Source organism: Gallinula chloropus (assembly GCF_964237585.1).
Source record: "Gallinula chloropus genome assembly, chromosome: 4".
Classification (NCBI taxonomy): Eukaryota; Metazoa; Chordata; class Aves; order Gruiformes; family Rallidae; genus Gallinula; species Gallinula chloropus.
This window is the reverse complement of record NC_140088.1, coordinates 72448921-72464495: the sequence shown is the minus strand read 5'-3', so window position 1 is coordinate 72464495 and position 15575 is coordinate 72448921. Positions and strand designations below refer to the sequence as shown.

Genomic DNA, 15575 nt, shown 5'->3' with positions numbered 1-15575 from the left:
ATAAGGATGAAGAATGGTGCAAAAAATGCTGAAGGTCCGTTAGTTAAACTGATGGTGCTGTTTTTGCTAGAACACTGGTCACTCATATGGAACACAAAAAAGAAACACATAAAGAAACAAGCACAGGAAAAAATAAAGGAAACTGATGGAGGGAGGATTTCTAGACAGAATAACTTGCTCTCACATCTGTTACTGCTGTTTATAAGCACGTGTCATATCTGCAGAAAGTAGATAGCCCATCTTATATTGTAGCATTAAGTGAAGTTATGTCTAACCTGTGTTATCTGTAATGAGCCTAATGCTCGCATTGGGCTGGGAGCTGGGCCATGGCTGAACAATTAGAAGAGGGAATAGCCTTCAAGCACTGAAGCATCTAGCCCTAGGGGGCAGCATCAGCAGCATTCACAAAGATTTCAGGCAGCTTCAACCCATCAAATCACCTGTGGGCTGGGCAGGGAAAATCCAACTTCAAACGTTCCCAGTGTCTACATCTGAATAGGGCTAAATAGTTAAAGTACCTTTGTACCAGAAAACAAAATCTGGGAGAAAGGAGTGGAAGTTATACAGAGTTTAGAGAATGCTCAAAACCCAGGGTTGTTGTGAAGCCTCTACTGCAGCTGTTACAGAAGGAACCTATTTTTGGACTTCTAGGTTAGATGGATATTAAGGAAGGATTTCCAGTGGTTACCTATATCCAAAACCTGAATTTTAAGTAAATTTTCCATGTCAGTGCTTATCTTCTACTTTACAGTTGAAGACAATAAGTCTTGCTTAAGTAATTTTTACCTTTGATTTCACTTTGAGCCTGTGTATTGTTAGGGGGAGAGATGAAGTAGAGTGAAATTTGCAGATGAAAAGTGAGCTGTCTTTTAAGAGAAGTTATGATGATACATTTTGAGTACGGACAATTCTTGGAAGGAGGACTTGCTCTTGGGAAAGTGTTTGACAACCCAGGGGCTGAGAGATGCTTCTTGCCAGGCTCTGCAGGAAGGGCTGTATTCAGGCTGTTCCTTGCCAGCTGCTGATGCCTGGTATAGGCAGAGCTGCTCTGCTGGACATGCGTTAGTGCTCCTCCTGTAGGAGTTGTGTGGGAGCAAGAGCTCACAGTTGGGGACAAAGCATGAGATGTTTCAGCCTTACCATGCTAACAGACTCACTGCAGAATTAGAGAAAACTTAGGAAAAGGCAGTAATAACTATTTTTGATGGTATGGGGAAAATTCAGATAGAAAAATTGAAGAAGTAGGGTATGTTCACCTTACAAAAGAGATGAGCAATGGAACATCTGAAAAACGTGTGCTGTTTAACTTGGTGGTACCAAGAAGTTGGGTAAGGAATGTTTCTTGGTCTAGTAACAATGTAGTAGGAGACATCTGTGATTTTTACAAGACATTTTTTCAATGGGAAGTAAGATTAGAAACAAACAGTTCTTGAAATATGTTTTATACAGTGAGGCTTATTGTCACCCATGATTTCTTAGGCTAACGATTTCACAAGGTAAAGGGAAAAAAGGGGTGGACATTGACATAGTTGCAAGATTAATTCAGAAAGATAATGCTGAATGATATTAGAATTTTTGGAAGGGTTGTTAGCACTTCAAAGAATGTGTACCATAAGAAAAAGAGAAAATAGGTATGTTCAGTTCTATCTGTCTTACAAGTGATAATCATAGGATTCTTTGAGCTGCCTCACTAGTGCCTGGTACTAGTGAAATGATGCTTGGCTAGATCATAGAATCATGGAATTGTAGGGGTTGGAAGGGACCTCAAGAGATCATCGGGTCCAACCCCCCTGCCAAAGCAGCTCCCTAGGACATATCACTCAGGCGTCCAGGCGGGTCTTGAATATCTCCGGAGATGGAGACTCCACCACCTCCCTGGGCAGCCTATCCCAGGGCTCTGTCACCCTCACTGTTCCGCATGTTCGTGTGGAACTTCCTATGCTCCAACTTGCAGCCATTGCGCCTTGTCCTATCCCCACAGACCACTGAAAAGGGGCTGGCTGATTCCCCCTGCATCCCCTGCTTAAGATAATTATAGAATTTAATTAGGTCCTCCCTTAGTCTTCTCTTCTCAAGGCTGAACAGTCCCAACTTACTCAGCCTGTCCTCACAGGGGAGATGCTCCAGGCCCCTAGTCATCTTCGTGGCCCTTCTTTGGACTCTCTCCAGGAGATCCCTGTCCTTTTTAAACCAAGGAGCCCAGAACTGGACACAATACTCCAGGTGGGGCCTGACCAGGGCAGAGTAGAGGGGGAGGATCACCTGATTAGATGGCTCTAATCAGATGGCATTTAGCCTCTGCAGAAATGATACAAATAATGTGGTTTAGGGAGGTCTGATTTCTTTGCTGTAGATCACATAGGCTGATTTTGATATTTCCTCAGCCAAGTTGCATAATAGCCTCTGACATGTATCCAAGCACTGCAACACAATGATACATCATGCTGAGCCAAAATGTTGAGGTACTGTGTGTGAAACAAGGAGTGTTATTTATCCATCTGAAACTCCAAGTGGAGTAGCTAATTTTGTGAGGTAGGAAATTTAGGCAGGCTCTCCCAGACAGATCGAGGTAGAAAGTGGAAGACTGACACGGCAGGTGGGAGGATTATGTAGTGTGGGAGGATTATGTAGTGTGTGAGGAAAAAAGAGTCCCAGTGTTACATGAACTAAAAAAGCTGAGAAAAAAGGGAAGAGCAAAAAGGCCAATGAAGTAGACTGGAAGAGGTCCATGCAGTATGAAAGTGCTCAGCTTCAGAGATAGAAATGTGCCCATTGTTACCTGCTTGGCCTGGATGGCAGCATTATGAGAAAGGATGTGTCTATCAAATCTCATGTTCCCCAGACATCCATCAGGTGGGACCTCAGCCTGTTGGGATGTTTCAGTACCATTTGCTGAAATTAGTGACCGTTCTGTTGCGATACAAATCCAAAACATGATGCTCTGGCTTGGTGTAGGAGCTCTTTCTTACACAGATAGTAAGCACCTGTTAGAGCCCAAGATTCTTCTCCTTTTACTGGATTGTGACACTGTAACTTCACTTTCTAGATCAGACCAAATGGCAGGTGCTGACAGAGGGACTCTCGGTCTCATTCATCCACCATATGTTTTTTCGGTTTCTTTTTTTTTCAGTCTGCTGCTTTGAAAATGAGAACGTACTTGCCACAAATTTAAAAAATAATTTATATATATTTTACTCTTGTGGCATAACTTCCACCCCCAGTTTGGGCCCCTTAATTACTGAATCTGTCTCCTTAAAGCATAGGGTTACTCTTCAGAAGACTGTGAGTCACACCTTTATGTAAGCCCACTGCATGTTGTCTATTCCTTTTTTTTTGTTTTTTTTTTTTTTAATTTTGAGGCTGCTGTGAAACAATGTAGCCTAGTGATCGTCATTGGTTCATCCCAATTAAAAACCTGAGCTTAGTTTTTCCTGTGCCTCATAAATTATTACAGTGTGAATTATTTCTTCTATAGCTAAAAATGTATTTTGGAGAAAGAAAACACTATTGTTATTTTTTCTTTGATTTTTATTTTTTGTGTTGGGCTTTTTTGACAGCTCAGTCCTTTTTTCCCTTTGAGCAAAGACAACCAGTTGGTTTTGGATTGCGCTTTTTTTTTTTTTTAGAAAGTAGATGGAGATCTGAAGAAAATCCTGCTTATGCTGTCTAATGTGTGAACAGCATATATCTTACATTTTTCTGTCTTTAATAAATTAATGATGTCATAGTTTAACTCATAACTTGACCCCAAGCACTGGAAAAATGCAATGATAAATACATTTTAAGAGAGTGTATTCTCCATCTCTTGTATCCGAATTAAAAATATTCATGGATCTAAGTTAAGATTTATTAATTAAGATTCCCCTGTCTGTTAAAGCTCAAGTGCATAGCTGCGTCTTTCTGCAGGGTAAAGATGGCATGTTGGCTGCCACCCCTTAAGGTGTGTGGCTGATGTATGTGACCTTTTTTGATACCTGGCAAGGCACATCATGAAATACATACAATTGTAATCGACTTTTTTCTAGTAAAAAACCACCTCAATATAGCAGTCTAAAAATAGTAAATCCAATGCAGACCTTTGGCACTGCCGTGCACATAAAGGACAAATTATTAAATTATGAGAATGAAATAAGGCACATGGAGGCACCCTCTTCAGGACCACAGCAATGACCTGACCATCATCTATATGTACAAACTGTTTCTGATTTCCATCCCTACAATCTGGGATTTCTGATTGAGAAGATTAGAATACCCATTACTGGGAGGTGAATGTCACCAAAGTTGTGCTTAACATTTCTGAAAATATCGAGGGAAACCCATTAATTAGTTGGATTTTTGTTCCTTCATGGTCTCTAGAGTAGTACTATGTTGAGAAGAATTTTGGAGTTAATTGGAGGAATTGAGGGGAGGAATTGTTTGTTACAGCCTTATTGTTGACTTATTACTTTTTATTACTTATAGTTCAGTTAAAATACTAAGTGCCAAAGTCTAAACCTGTTGTTTGGCTCATGTTAGGTGTGTGTGTGTGGGGGGGGGGGATGTGAGGATTTTTTCTGGTGTCATTTTTTGGTTTCGTGGTTATTGCCAGTTTCTTACGTTAGATAAGAAAAGGAAAAATGTTGATATTTAGTCCTTGAGAAGATAAATTCAGATAAGTAATTGACTCTTAGTTTTTTTTTAAATATAATCCCCCACAATTTCTTCAGCTTTCAAAATTCCTTCAGTAGATACGGAATAGCAGTGGCATTAATTTTTTGACATCTGAACGAAAAAAAATCCTTTCTAGCTTTTCTGTTCTTGAAAATCAGGTCAATCATTTATAGAAGAATAAAATAATAAACTAAGTTAAAAATGAAAACCAGCTGGCCTTCTGGCACTTTACTCTTACTCCCTACCTGTAGGTAAATGAGCTTAAGAAAACAATGTATTGGCAAACTTGACTACTATAAACTAGACTTTGCTTATTGCTCAGTATCAGTAACCTTTATTAACCCAGCTCACTCCACTGAGATTCAAACTTCTGTTTTTCTTTCTAAGTTTTATATTTTTTAATATCAAAAGAAATTTTAAACAAGCTACTTTTAAAATAGTCTGGATTAAATTGATTTCAGCATGAACATTTGTGATTCTATTCTAGTGATTTTTATCCCTAGGCAAGGAAGTTCAGAGTAGTTATGTCATATGTTGTGTACCTTGTGCAGGCTGTAAAAATATGTTGACAATTTGTAAGCTGACATTGTGCTTAGTATAACTTTACTCATTGTTTGTTCTGCTGTAATGAGGCTCCACCAAATCAAAACTGTAGACAGATGGAAAATTAGTATTTATAGCAAAATGCTGGGGTTTCAATAACTGGAAAATCTTGGAGCAAAACATGATGTAAGCAGTGAAGTTTTGGGGAAAACAGCCTGTTCCGGAAAATGGGAAAGCTTATGTACTTTTGGAAGTAGTAGGTCATCTAGTGATGACCTTAAACATCACCATTAGCATTTCTGTGAACTGGAACCATCTGTGATTAACTGCTCAAAATTAATTGTTTTGTGCTGGTAAAAAATAAAAAATAGAAGTACTTTTCTTAAATTGTCCCCAAAATACAGTAGAAGTTTGCAAGATCCACCTCTCATCTCTCAGTTTCTAAGAGCTTTGCAAGTGGTACCACTTTGACAGAGACCTGAGTACTGCAGAAATAAAAAAAGCTTTTAATGAGAGGGAGAAGTGATTCACATCACTCAGAGGCTTTTAAATACTGTTGGCCTGATGAGCCAAAGGTCAGGCACAGTGGTTTAATTTCATTAATGCTGGCATAAATCCAGAGTATTTTTCTAACTTCAGTGATGTGGTTACTTGGGGAGTATAATAACAATAATAAGAATTTTTCTAGTGATTGGCACTTTCATCTGAGCCTACTAATCTTAGAATAATGGCTTAGAAGTGATCAGTACTTGCTGTCAGAGGAAAGAACTGAACTGCAGCCCCATCTTCACCATCACTGTACACATACTAAACTGGAAATTTAATGCTCTATGGAAATATGGTTTGCTGGGCAAAACTTATTTCTTTCTAAAATTTCTAGTTTGAAGTTGTCGCGAGGGTTTTCTCTTAGTAGCGTTAATGACTTTTACTTTTCTGCAGTTGAAGTTCATTTTAGTTTTACAGTTTTGTTGCCCTCTCAAAAGGAAACTTGGTCGCAGCTATATTTGTGTGTATGTGCACATCTGTAGCTCAGTTATAGCTGAATAAAGTAATACTCTGCAAACGGAATATATGCTGAAAGATAGGTCATGAGCTGGTGAAGAACCTTTTGTAAGTTTCCCCTGCCCATCCACATTTGTTATCAGCCCAAATCACTGCACAGCTCTGTTGTGAGCTTGGCGATAGCCCAGGAGATCTCCACTGAGGGCTGCTGAGCAGGTATGTATGGGGACAGGGATATAATAATAATTGTGGGGGGGAAGTGTGTGTGCTTAGAAACTTACTGTGTTTTGTAACATTCCTGGGTAAAAACTTTCCATAGATATCTCTTCCAGAGACTAGATGTATTTTCAGGGCTCTCTACAATGAAATGACACTTGCTATTTTTCAGCATACAATAACAAAATATTATTGTCTTGTTAAGTATGAATGAATATCCTATACCATTCTTGCTTTGTGTAATTTAATTGTCTTAAATTTGTGTTGCATTGTGCCACTGCTGTAATTGTTAGAACAAGAAAGAAGGATTTTAGTGAGATTTATAATGGTCCGATAGGAATAACCCTCCCTACCTTCAAGGCAAGAACTACTCCTCTTTTTTTTTTCTTTTTTAATTCAGCATTCTTTTATTTCCCTGCCACACTTATGGTGTTTCCCATATATACTTTGAAATTTCACTAATCTTTCTTTTCACCATCTTATTCTTTTGTTCTTTTAAGCCAGATTGCCACAAGTATGTAATTCACAGTAAGATTTGGCATTCAGATTCCTTTAAAAGCTACGGGATGATCGTTCAGATGATTGTAAAATCTTGTAGCTGTTTAAATTAGCAGCCAGGGTAGTAGCAGCCAGTTGCTTAACCATTTGCACAAAACCACTTGTGCACCTAATATCTATTACAAACAGCGCGATACAGCCACAGCAGAGGTACTTGTGCTCCTGCGTGCTTTGCTGCTTTTGGAAATTCCACCCCTGTGCTTGCCTCTCTTCAGCAGCTTTGGGAGTCCCACCTGTGGTTCTGTCTTCAGAGAAGCAGCATTTCAGTTCTCTGTGTCACCGCCACAGCTGCTGCTTCTCCTCCTTGCTGTACAAGGAGATGTGCAAGGGTATACCATCCTCTGACTTGGATGGCCCTGTGTGGAGCCAGGAGTTGGTCTCAATGATTCTTAAGGGACCCTTCCAACTCGGGAGATTCTGTTATTCTGTGATTGTCCTTGTATCCTCAGGAGCAATGTCAGTGTCACCAAGAAGAGGGGAGAAATGTTGCAGTGATGCTTGCAATTTAGAAAGGATTTTGAAAGTTGGAGTCAAGAAATAAGATGGGGGTGTGGGGAATTATATTTGCTTTAGAGGTGGCAACAGACAGGGACTATAGTATGTAAATATTTGTGGAAAAAGGTCAGTGAGTAGTAAAGGATTCCTTCACAAAAAAAACGTAGGCGGGACTAAGCCATTGTGTTATGGCTAGCAAACATAAACTGGAGACAAAGTGTCTGACACCACATACACTGTTGTTAGTGTTTGGGAGATGTTGAACCATGTGAGGGTTTCTTCATCTCTGGCACATTTTCAGGTAGAGGCTGGATCTGTTTTCCAGAGGATTTGTTCTTAAAATAAATACTAAACTTTGGGCTTCATACAGCTGAATGTAATATAACACCCTATGATAAGTTTGGTTTAAGAATGTTGAAGGAATGGTGTAGCAATTCTGAGGAATGCAGAATTCTTTTAAAGAAGAAAAGGAACAGTTTCTTCCTGTGGTGAGAAATGATGCACTTCAGTGCAGAAAGTTGGATGTAAAGAAAAATGTTCCTCTTGTCAGAACAGTGAAATACTGTGGAAAAAATGCCTTCGAAAGTGGCAGTAATAATTTAGATGTGGTTAATTTTTTCCTTGAGAAAGAGGAATGAACTGGATGACCTCTAAAGCTTTTCTCCCCAGCCTTTTTTCTGAGAACCTATAGTGGGTAATGTAGCTATCAATTTTATCTTCAAATTACTGAATCTTATTCTGGTTATCTTTTACCCCTGATTAGCCAAAGTCTCTGGATCTTATGTAATGCTGTTATGTCCAAACACGAATCATATGCTACATATAATTTTAAGAGAAAAAAATTACAGTGCAACATTTTCTTTTTAGGTCCTCCAGGGAAAAGAGGTAAGCGGGGCAGAAGAGGAGAGACTGGTAAGTTTTCAGTTTCATGAGATCTATTGTTACTCATTCATGTCTGTGGTTTTGTGAAGGTGTGTACCCAGCATGGCTTCGTTTTTGGTTTTTTTTGCTGGTGTGCTCTGAGACAGTTCTGAGTCTTCCCTGGTAAAAAACTGTGAACCTTGGCATATACTTGTTGGCCTTCCAGATAGTTCTGGACATCGTTAATTTGCAGGCACAGTTCATAATGCGTGATGGTATACCTTTGGTATCCCACTGGTGATTTCCAAACCCCTCTGGTGTCTTTTAGTTGTGCAGGTTAGAACAATTCCATGTAAGTCAGTTATTGGAGTCATCGGGCCCCCTTGGTTTGAGAGGAAGTTTTAGAAAGAAACTAAGAAGGAAATATAATTCCTTCTGTTAAAAATGTCAGCGCTGAGGGAAAAAATGTGATAAGTGGAATGCTCGGTATGAAAGAAATTGTTACTTATTAAAAATTAGTAGCAATTAAGTTCTTACAGAAATAAGAAAAATGTTTGGTAGTTGGTTACACTGTACTGGGGAGGTTGCTATTAACAGAATCCCACTGTTGATATGGAGACTGAAATTTCATTTGAGACAATGTTGTGAGATGCTGAACATCAATTTTTCTGCCGACATTCACGGCATCTGAAACGGTTGATTATGTTGTGGGATTGTCTTTCATAAAGGTGAACTTTCTGGAGGCAGTGCAGGAGAAAATAAGCATTTTTAATCTCCTTGGCTATCTTGTCTAATCTGCCAGTTAGGAAAATCTTCCAACAACTTGATCTCTCTAAATCTTATGTAGCCTTTCTTATCTCTGTAAATGATCATTTATCTGGCTCTGAAAAACTATTTCCCTATTCCCCCACATCAAAAACTGAAGCCAATCCCTGTCAAAGGTTACTATAAATAACCCTGGTGTTTCCATTCAGTGCTGGATTAGTATTTACTTCAGAGAAAAATGCTGTGGTACAGAAGGAACCTCTACGGTTGAAGATTGTCTTACAGATGGTCCTGGCAATTACTTTGCAGGATACTTGTTGATTCATTTTACATCTGAAATAAACACATATTAAACTATTAATAAAGGAAATTGAACTCTCTTGTTTAAAAACAGGCCTGCACCTTAAATGCTGTTTAAGAATGTTTAACAGAATAAAGAAATTACCTCAGTTACTGCACATTAAAATCACATTGTAAAAAACAATAGCCTGTCAATATTAAAAGTAATCTCAAAGTACAGCTGCTGCCAGTTTATACTCCTTTTGCACTTCACTTTATTCAGAAATTAGAGAGAGGTATAAAAGCTTAATGAAATGCCATTGATTTGGGAGCTGCAGCTGCTCAACTTAATAAGACTGAAACAGTAGATTTGATTTGTGGCCCTTTGATAACATTTCCAAGAGCTGCTGTACAAAAGACTTTGAGTCTAAATAATTGAAAAAATCTGTGAATATCACTTCGTGAAGTGGGACATTTTAATAGGGAGCATTTTATACGTGTGCCTTGAGAAAGGAAGGTGATGAAAAGAAAGTTCAGCACTGTCAGGTGGCCACTGAAACCTCTCCTCATAGGCAAAGTTGGAAGGCTGGAAGATGCCGGTACATGTATGTCTTAATGAGATGCCAAGGGTATTTTGTGCAATTTTGCAGCAAAGCTGTGATCAAATGCCAACTGCATGGCTAACTGAAACTGGTTATGTGGTTATATGTTTTATGTGGAGTGTGACAAAATGATTTCTAGTCCTTGGCTGGTATTTTTGGACTGGCTTGAAATTGCATGGAAATGGATGGAGAAGCAACTTGCGTAAGATTGCATGACTGTAATTGGAGAATTGGTAAGGTAAGTGCATGCATTTAGACGTTAGTCATATTTGCAAGTTGCAAACCACAACCAAAGCTAATGCTTGAATGAGAAAATGTGTCCAACGTATCAGCAGTATTGCTTACTTACAGACCTGAGGCCCAGTGCTTGGCTTCATATGTATGTGACTTTCTTCAATAACTTCATAAGCTTACATATTCTTTTTTTGTCTTTTTTTTTTCACCCTTTTCCCTCTCCCCTGCCCCACAGGACCTCCTGTAAGTACAGTGATACATTGTTGGTTCTTCCAGAATCAGGGAGAAATCTGTTAGATCCTGTTATCACCGTGATAAAATGCTCATGTATCATCAAGAGGGAATTGTGATATTTATATAGTATAAACACTTAGACATTATCTTGGAGACTAATAATTTAATCAGAAGGTTCCTTAAGCAAAAAGTCTCTAAAACAATAAAGCTTTATATTCAGCGCTCCATGTAACAGTTTGGATCCCAATTCCACGTAAGTATGTTACGTTCTTTTTGCTTATGACTTGCTAACGGATACTTTACTGCAATAGAAGAATGTGTGTGTGCTACCTGAAGTCCAGATTCGGTCACTCTGCCTTTTTCTGGGAAGTAACTTCTGCATTTATCACAGGCCGCTGGGGTACAGGCTCCTGGCTCTTTGGAATTTTACAGCCTATCCTGATTGTTGCAGCGTAATTGTTATTGAAGACACTTAAGTGCTTGTGCAAAATGAACATTAAGTAATACTCGTCACTGTAGTAAGTTGGTTAAATCTTATGCTAATCCTGTTTGTAAGAAAACAGTTTCTCCATTTTGGGTTTTTTTGGGTTGTTTTGATTTTTGGTTGGGTTTTGTTGGCTTGGTTGGTTTTTTTGGTTGGTTTTGCTGTATATTCCCAGGGTAGGTCCTAAGTCTGACTTGAAGAACAGGACTAAACATGTACATCTCAAACAGACATTTGTATTTGTCAAGCCATTCGTGTGTACCATATGCTATAACAGCATGACCATTAAAACAACATTTTTTTTACAGTGTTTGCAGATTTCTAGCTAATTTTTTTTCTTTGATAGATACAGTACTTCCACAATATTTTCAGGATCAGATTATATCTCTATTCTATGCTACATGCTTATTTGAATTTTTGCTGTGACCTGATGATTTTACTGTAAACTGTATATGCTGAGCAGTGAAAGATTTTGACCACATGCTCAGCTGTCGATAGTGGCAGAATCATTTAACAAGCCATCAATGAAGGCCAGGCTTAATGCATAATGGTATTGTTTCTTTGAAAGAAGCACTAGCTTCCCCAGTTTCTTTTGCGGTCTTCCCATGAAACACAAAGAACAATCACAAATCATGATACAAGCAATTTTCCTGTAGCAAGACAACATGGCAAGAGGCACTGTGTGCTTCATTATGAATTGACTTCAGCTCCCTACTGTTTTCAGATAGGTCCTTCTGAGGGGACACGGTGGGGGTGAGGTGGGAGAAGAGGGTCTAGGTCATGGCAATAGTAACACAAAGCTGAAATAGTTTTCAGGACTGAATAATTTTGCAAAGTGCCTGACTTAAAATTCCAAGTTTCATATTCATAATTTACAAGACTTCATCTTGCTGGCAGGCAGGGTTAAAGTTGCTACAAGGCATTTAATAAAAATGTAATTTCTGTTCCTAATTCACTTTTTTATTTTCTTAGATGCTTGCAGTCTCACTAGGGGCAACTGTTGTGTACTCAGTTATTGTTTTCACCTGGGAGACTGTCCTGATTGTTTTCATTTCAAATAGTGAATTTTTGTATATCCCATGTAGTGCTGCATGGAATTTAGGTGTAGCATTTTCAAAGGCTACTGCACAGCTCTGTTTTCCTTCTACATGACTACTGGGTGTCACACGTGACAACAGTCAAAGATTGGGGCTTTCCCTGTGTTTGGTTTTTTTTTATGAGCTGTTACAGCATTCTCAAATTTCTTGTTTGACACCTACAGTTCTAGTGGTAGCTTATGTACTTTACTGCCTAGGCATCAAATCTTTTTTCTTTTAACTGCATATTGCCCTTCTGTCTACATGTATAATTCTCTTCATAACAAAAGGAATTTCAGTGAGAATCCAAAGTAGCCAGTAGCCTTTTAATTGTAATGTTTATTTAAGCTAGAACATGCAGTTTCCATTGCCAAAGCCTCATTTCTGCACTGTGGTACATATTTCGTATTTGTTGGTTTGTAATATCATCACTTATCAGCAATTAAAATGCAAATTGTAATTTGCTAATAATGTACTCTGCATGTTTGTTATGTCATATGTCATGACTGTGTTGTTAATGTGTGTCATACCATTTCATCTCATTCAACCAGGGTCTACCAGGGCGAAATGGCTATCCGGTAACTCATCATATATTTATGATAGCTTGTATTACTTAAAATCACATTGCTGTATTTTGGGTTTGCTTTATTACTGTCAAAAAGACCTTTCTGTTTCTCAGATGCCTAAAATAATGCTGGCCTTTCCTTTAAAAAATCAAAAAAAGGCAGGGGAAAAACACCAACTGATAAGTTTTAAAAAAAGAACCTGAGTAATTACAATGCATAAATGCCCTGCACCGATTGTTTGATGTTACACATATTTTGTCTTGTGCTTCCGCATTCTTACATTAAAAAAATATTTTTTCACTTTAGTTAAAACCCCAAATTCTTTAGCAGGATACTGCATCTCAGTTTTCCATATTAGAAAGCTGTAGAGTTGCCATATGGGACCTCTAAGTCCTTCCTTTCAACTGTGCCCTGTTTCTTTCAACTGCTTCATTCAATGCATTTTGAGCAAAGTAAAACACTATTACAGACTTCCCAGCAGTTGTCTGCATTGTCTGTTATGTAGTAATATTCTGATAACGTATGTAATTCCTTTTTCTGTCATTTCATTCATATGTTTAGAACTTACTGCCTGAAAAAAATGAATATATGAAATAATGCATCTTTCTAAAATCTGTTAATAATGTATTTCTTTCAAGTAGTCAGGCAAGCTGTCTGTGGTCTCCCATTGAAGGAAAGAAGTATATGCCTACCATCGCATGAGTATTAGAAACTAAGTGACAAAAAGTATTAGTGAATGCATTTCAGAGTGCACATAGGCATCCCATAGTGACTGTTAAAGTATGGTAAGCACTAGATAATATAGCACTAAGGGTCCTTCCATACTGATTTGCCTATGTATTTCCGATAAAAGATGCCTACTTTTTCAGTGAATTTTATAATTTGTTTCTTTTGGTAGATATAAATTGTATATCTTGAACACCTCCAGGTATAGGAAAATTTCATAGAATCATGGAATCTCAAAATGGTTTGTGCTGGAAAGGACCTTTGTAGAGCATATAGTTGAACCCCTCCAGCACAGAAAGAGATATCTTTCACTAGACCAGGTTACCCAAAGCTCCATCCAACCTGGCCTTGAACACTGCCAGAGGAGGGGCATCCACAACTTCTCATGACAACTTGTTCCAATGTCTCACTACCCTCATTGTAAAAAAAATAAAAATCTTCCTTGTGTCCAAACTAAATCTATCATGTTTCAGTTTAAAATCATTGCTCCTTTTCCTGCCTCTACGGGCATTGGTAAAAACAAAATCTCTTTCTCTCCATCAGTTTTCTAATCCCCCTTTATATATTGAATATATGTAAGGTCTCCATGGAGCCTTCTGTTCTCCAGACTGAACAAACCCAACACTCTCAGCCTGTCTTCATAAGAGAGGTGCACCATGTCCCTGAACATTTTCGTGCTCTCCTCTGGACCCACTCCAACATATCCATATCTGTCTTGTATGGGGGCCCCAGAGCTGGACACAGTACTGCAGGTGGGGTCTCACCAGAGCAGAGTAGAGGGGCAAAATGACCTCCCTTGACCTGCTGGTCACGCTTTTGATGCAGCCCATTTCAATACTTTTCTCTTGGTATCATCTGTAGTTGCAGAGTTTACTGAGAAATGTTACACATGAGACTTCATCCAATGCCCATCTTTACTGTTATGACTAGTTGAAAGTCAGCTGGTGAGGAACCGATCATCAGAACCAAGAAACCTGCTTGGATATAGTGAAACCATTATGAGATTTCAGAGTACGCATTCCTATTTCACTTAGATTGCTTAACCTACATAGGTGAGTGCACAAGTGTGTGGAGAAATAGTCAAGTCAAAAGCTTGTTAAAAACCCTCTTTTGGCCATCATCCAATTATGAGCTCTATATACAAAGACTGGGATTTAAGAACCATGGTGACAACAAACCAGCCCTTAGGCTCTTAGGTCATGACTTCCATGGAAATTAAATATCTCTGGTGTTCCTCATTCCAGTTAATGACCTTAATGCACAAGGTAAAGTTTATGTTGTGCAAAGCACAAAAGCCTCAAAGATTTAACTTCTTGACCTAACCTGTAAGTTGAGAAAATGAGTGAATGTATTAGTGATGGATTCATGCACATCTTGAAGGCTCCGTGAGGACAGTTTGAAAATATAATTTTCTTTAGAGTCTGAAGGCCTAGTCCTTTGTCCTGGTCCAGCTGTTTTCTTGAAGACATTTGTTAAGGGATCTGAGACAATAAAGGTTCTTGGAAGCCATGTTATTGAAATTTCTGGGTCTAATAGTGCTGTTATTATGGGCAAACTTAGTCTGAATACATTTCTCTGTGTGCGTGCAGCCATCCGTGCATGCACAGGCAAATGTTTGCCTTCAGTAGTGCTTAGCACTGACTGAACACTTCTTTCTGCTTGCAAATGACTGGGAATAGAATTTGGCTCTGGTTCTCGAAAGTCGTCACTTGGCTGGCTGTCTCAACCTTTTCAGTTACAGCCATATCCTCCTGCTTTGAATGGGAAATATGTAACAGCAAGTGCAAGGCACTTTAAAAGTACTTATACAGTCCTGTAGAGCTCCGTGAAAAGGCCATTAGTGTTTAAAATTATTTCTCTGGAGTCCTGTTTAACTCCTGTAGAAACCTTATTGCTTTAATCTTTATTGGATTTTACAGGATATTCTGTGAGGATAGAGATGTATGCCTGCCACATATAGCTTAAAAAAGCTCCCTGCTCAGTAGACCAAAACATAACATTGTGATTTCACAAAAGCTAGTGGCTGTTTACTCCAAGGCATAAGTTTTCATTTTCTGTGTTCTTCCTAATGTTAAAGGTATCTTATGAAATCAGAATAACAACAACAGTAAAAGGAATTACATTGAGAAATCTTGACTTCCTGGGAAGATAAGGTATCAAAAGTCAAGAAAAGAAGCTGAACTTTTACTAATGAGTAATACACTTAATAACAATTATTTTTAAGGCCATGATTAATTTGTTATTATGTAAGGCACTATGAATATGTGTACACTGGTACTGCACC

General features: G+C 38.5%; 1 protein-coding gene across 1 annotated transcript in view; it reads left to right on the top strand.

Annotated features, from left to right (window-relative positions):
- COL25A1 (collagen type XXV alpha 1 chain) overlaps nucleotides 1–15575 on the top strand; it is a gene marked incomplete at both ends in the record, with an annotated part of 297516 nt that overhangs the window by 142976 nt on the left and 138965 nt on the right. Inside the window, 3 exons of the mRNA XM_084264091.1 lie at nucleotides 8332–8376; nucleotides 10441–10448; nucleotides 12551–12577. Coding sequence (XP_084120217.1) covers nucleotides 8332–8376; nucleotides 10441–10448; nucleotides 12551–12577 — 80 coding nt within the window. The remainder of the gene's footprint in view (nucleotides 1–8331; nucleotides 8377–10440; nucleotides 10449–12550; nucleotides 12578–15575) is intronic.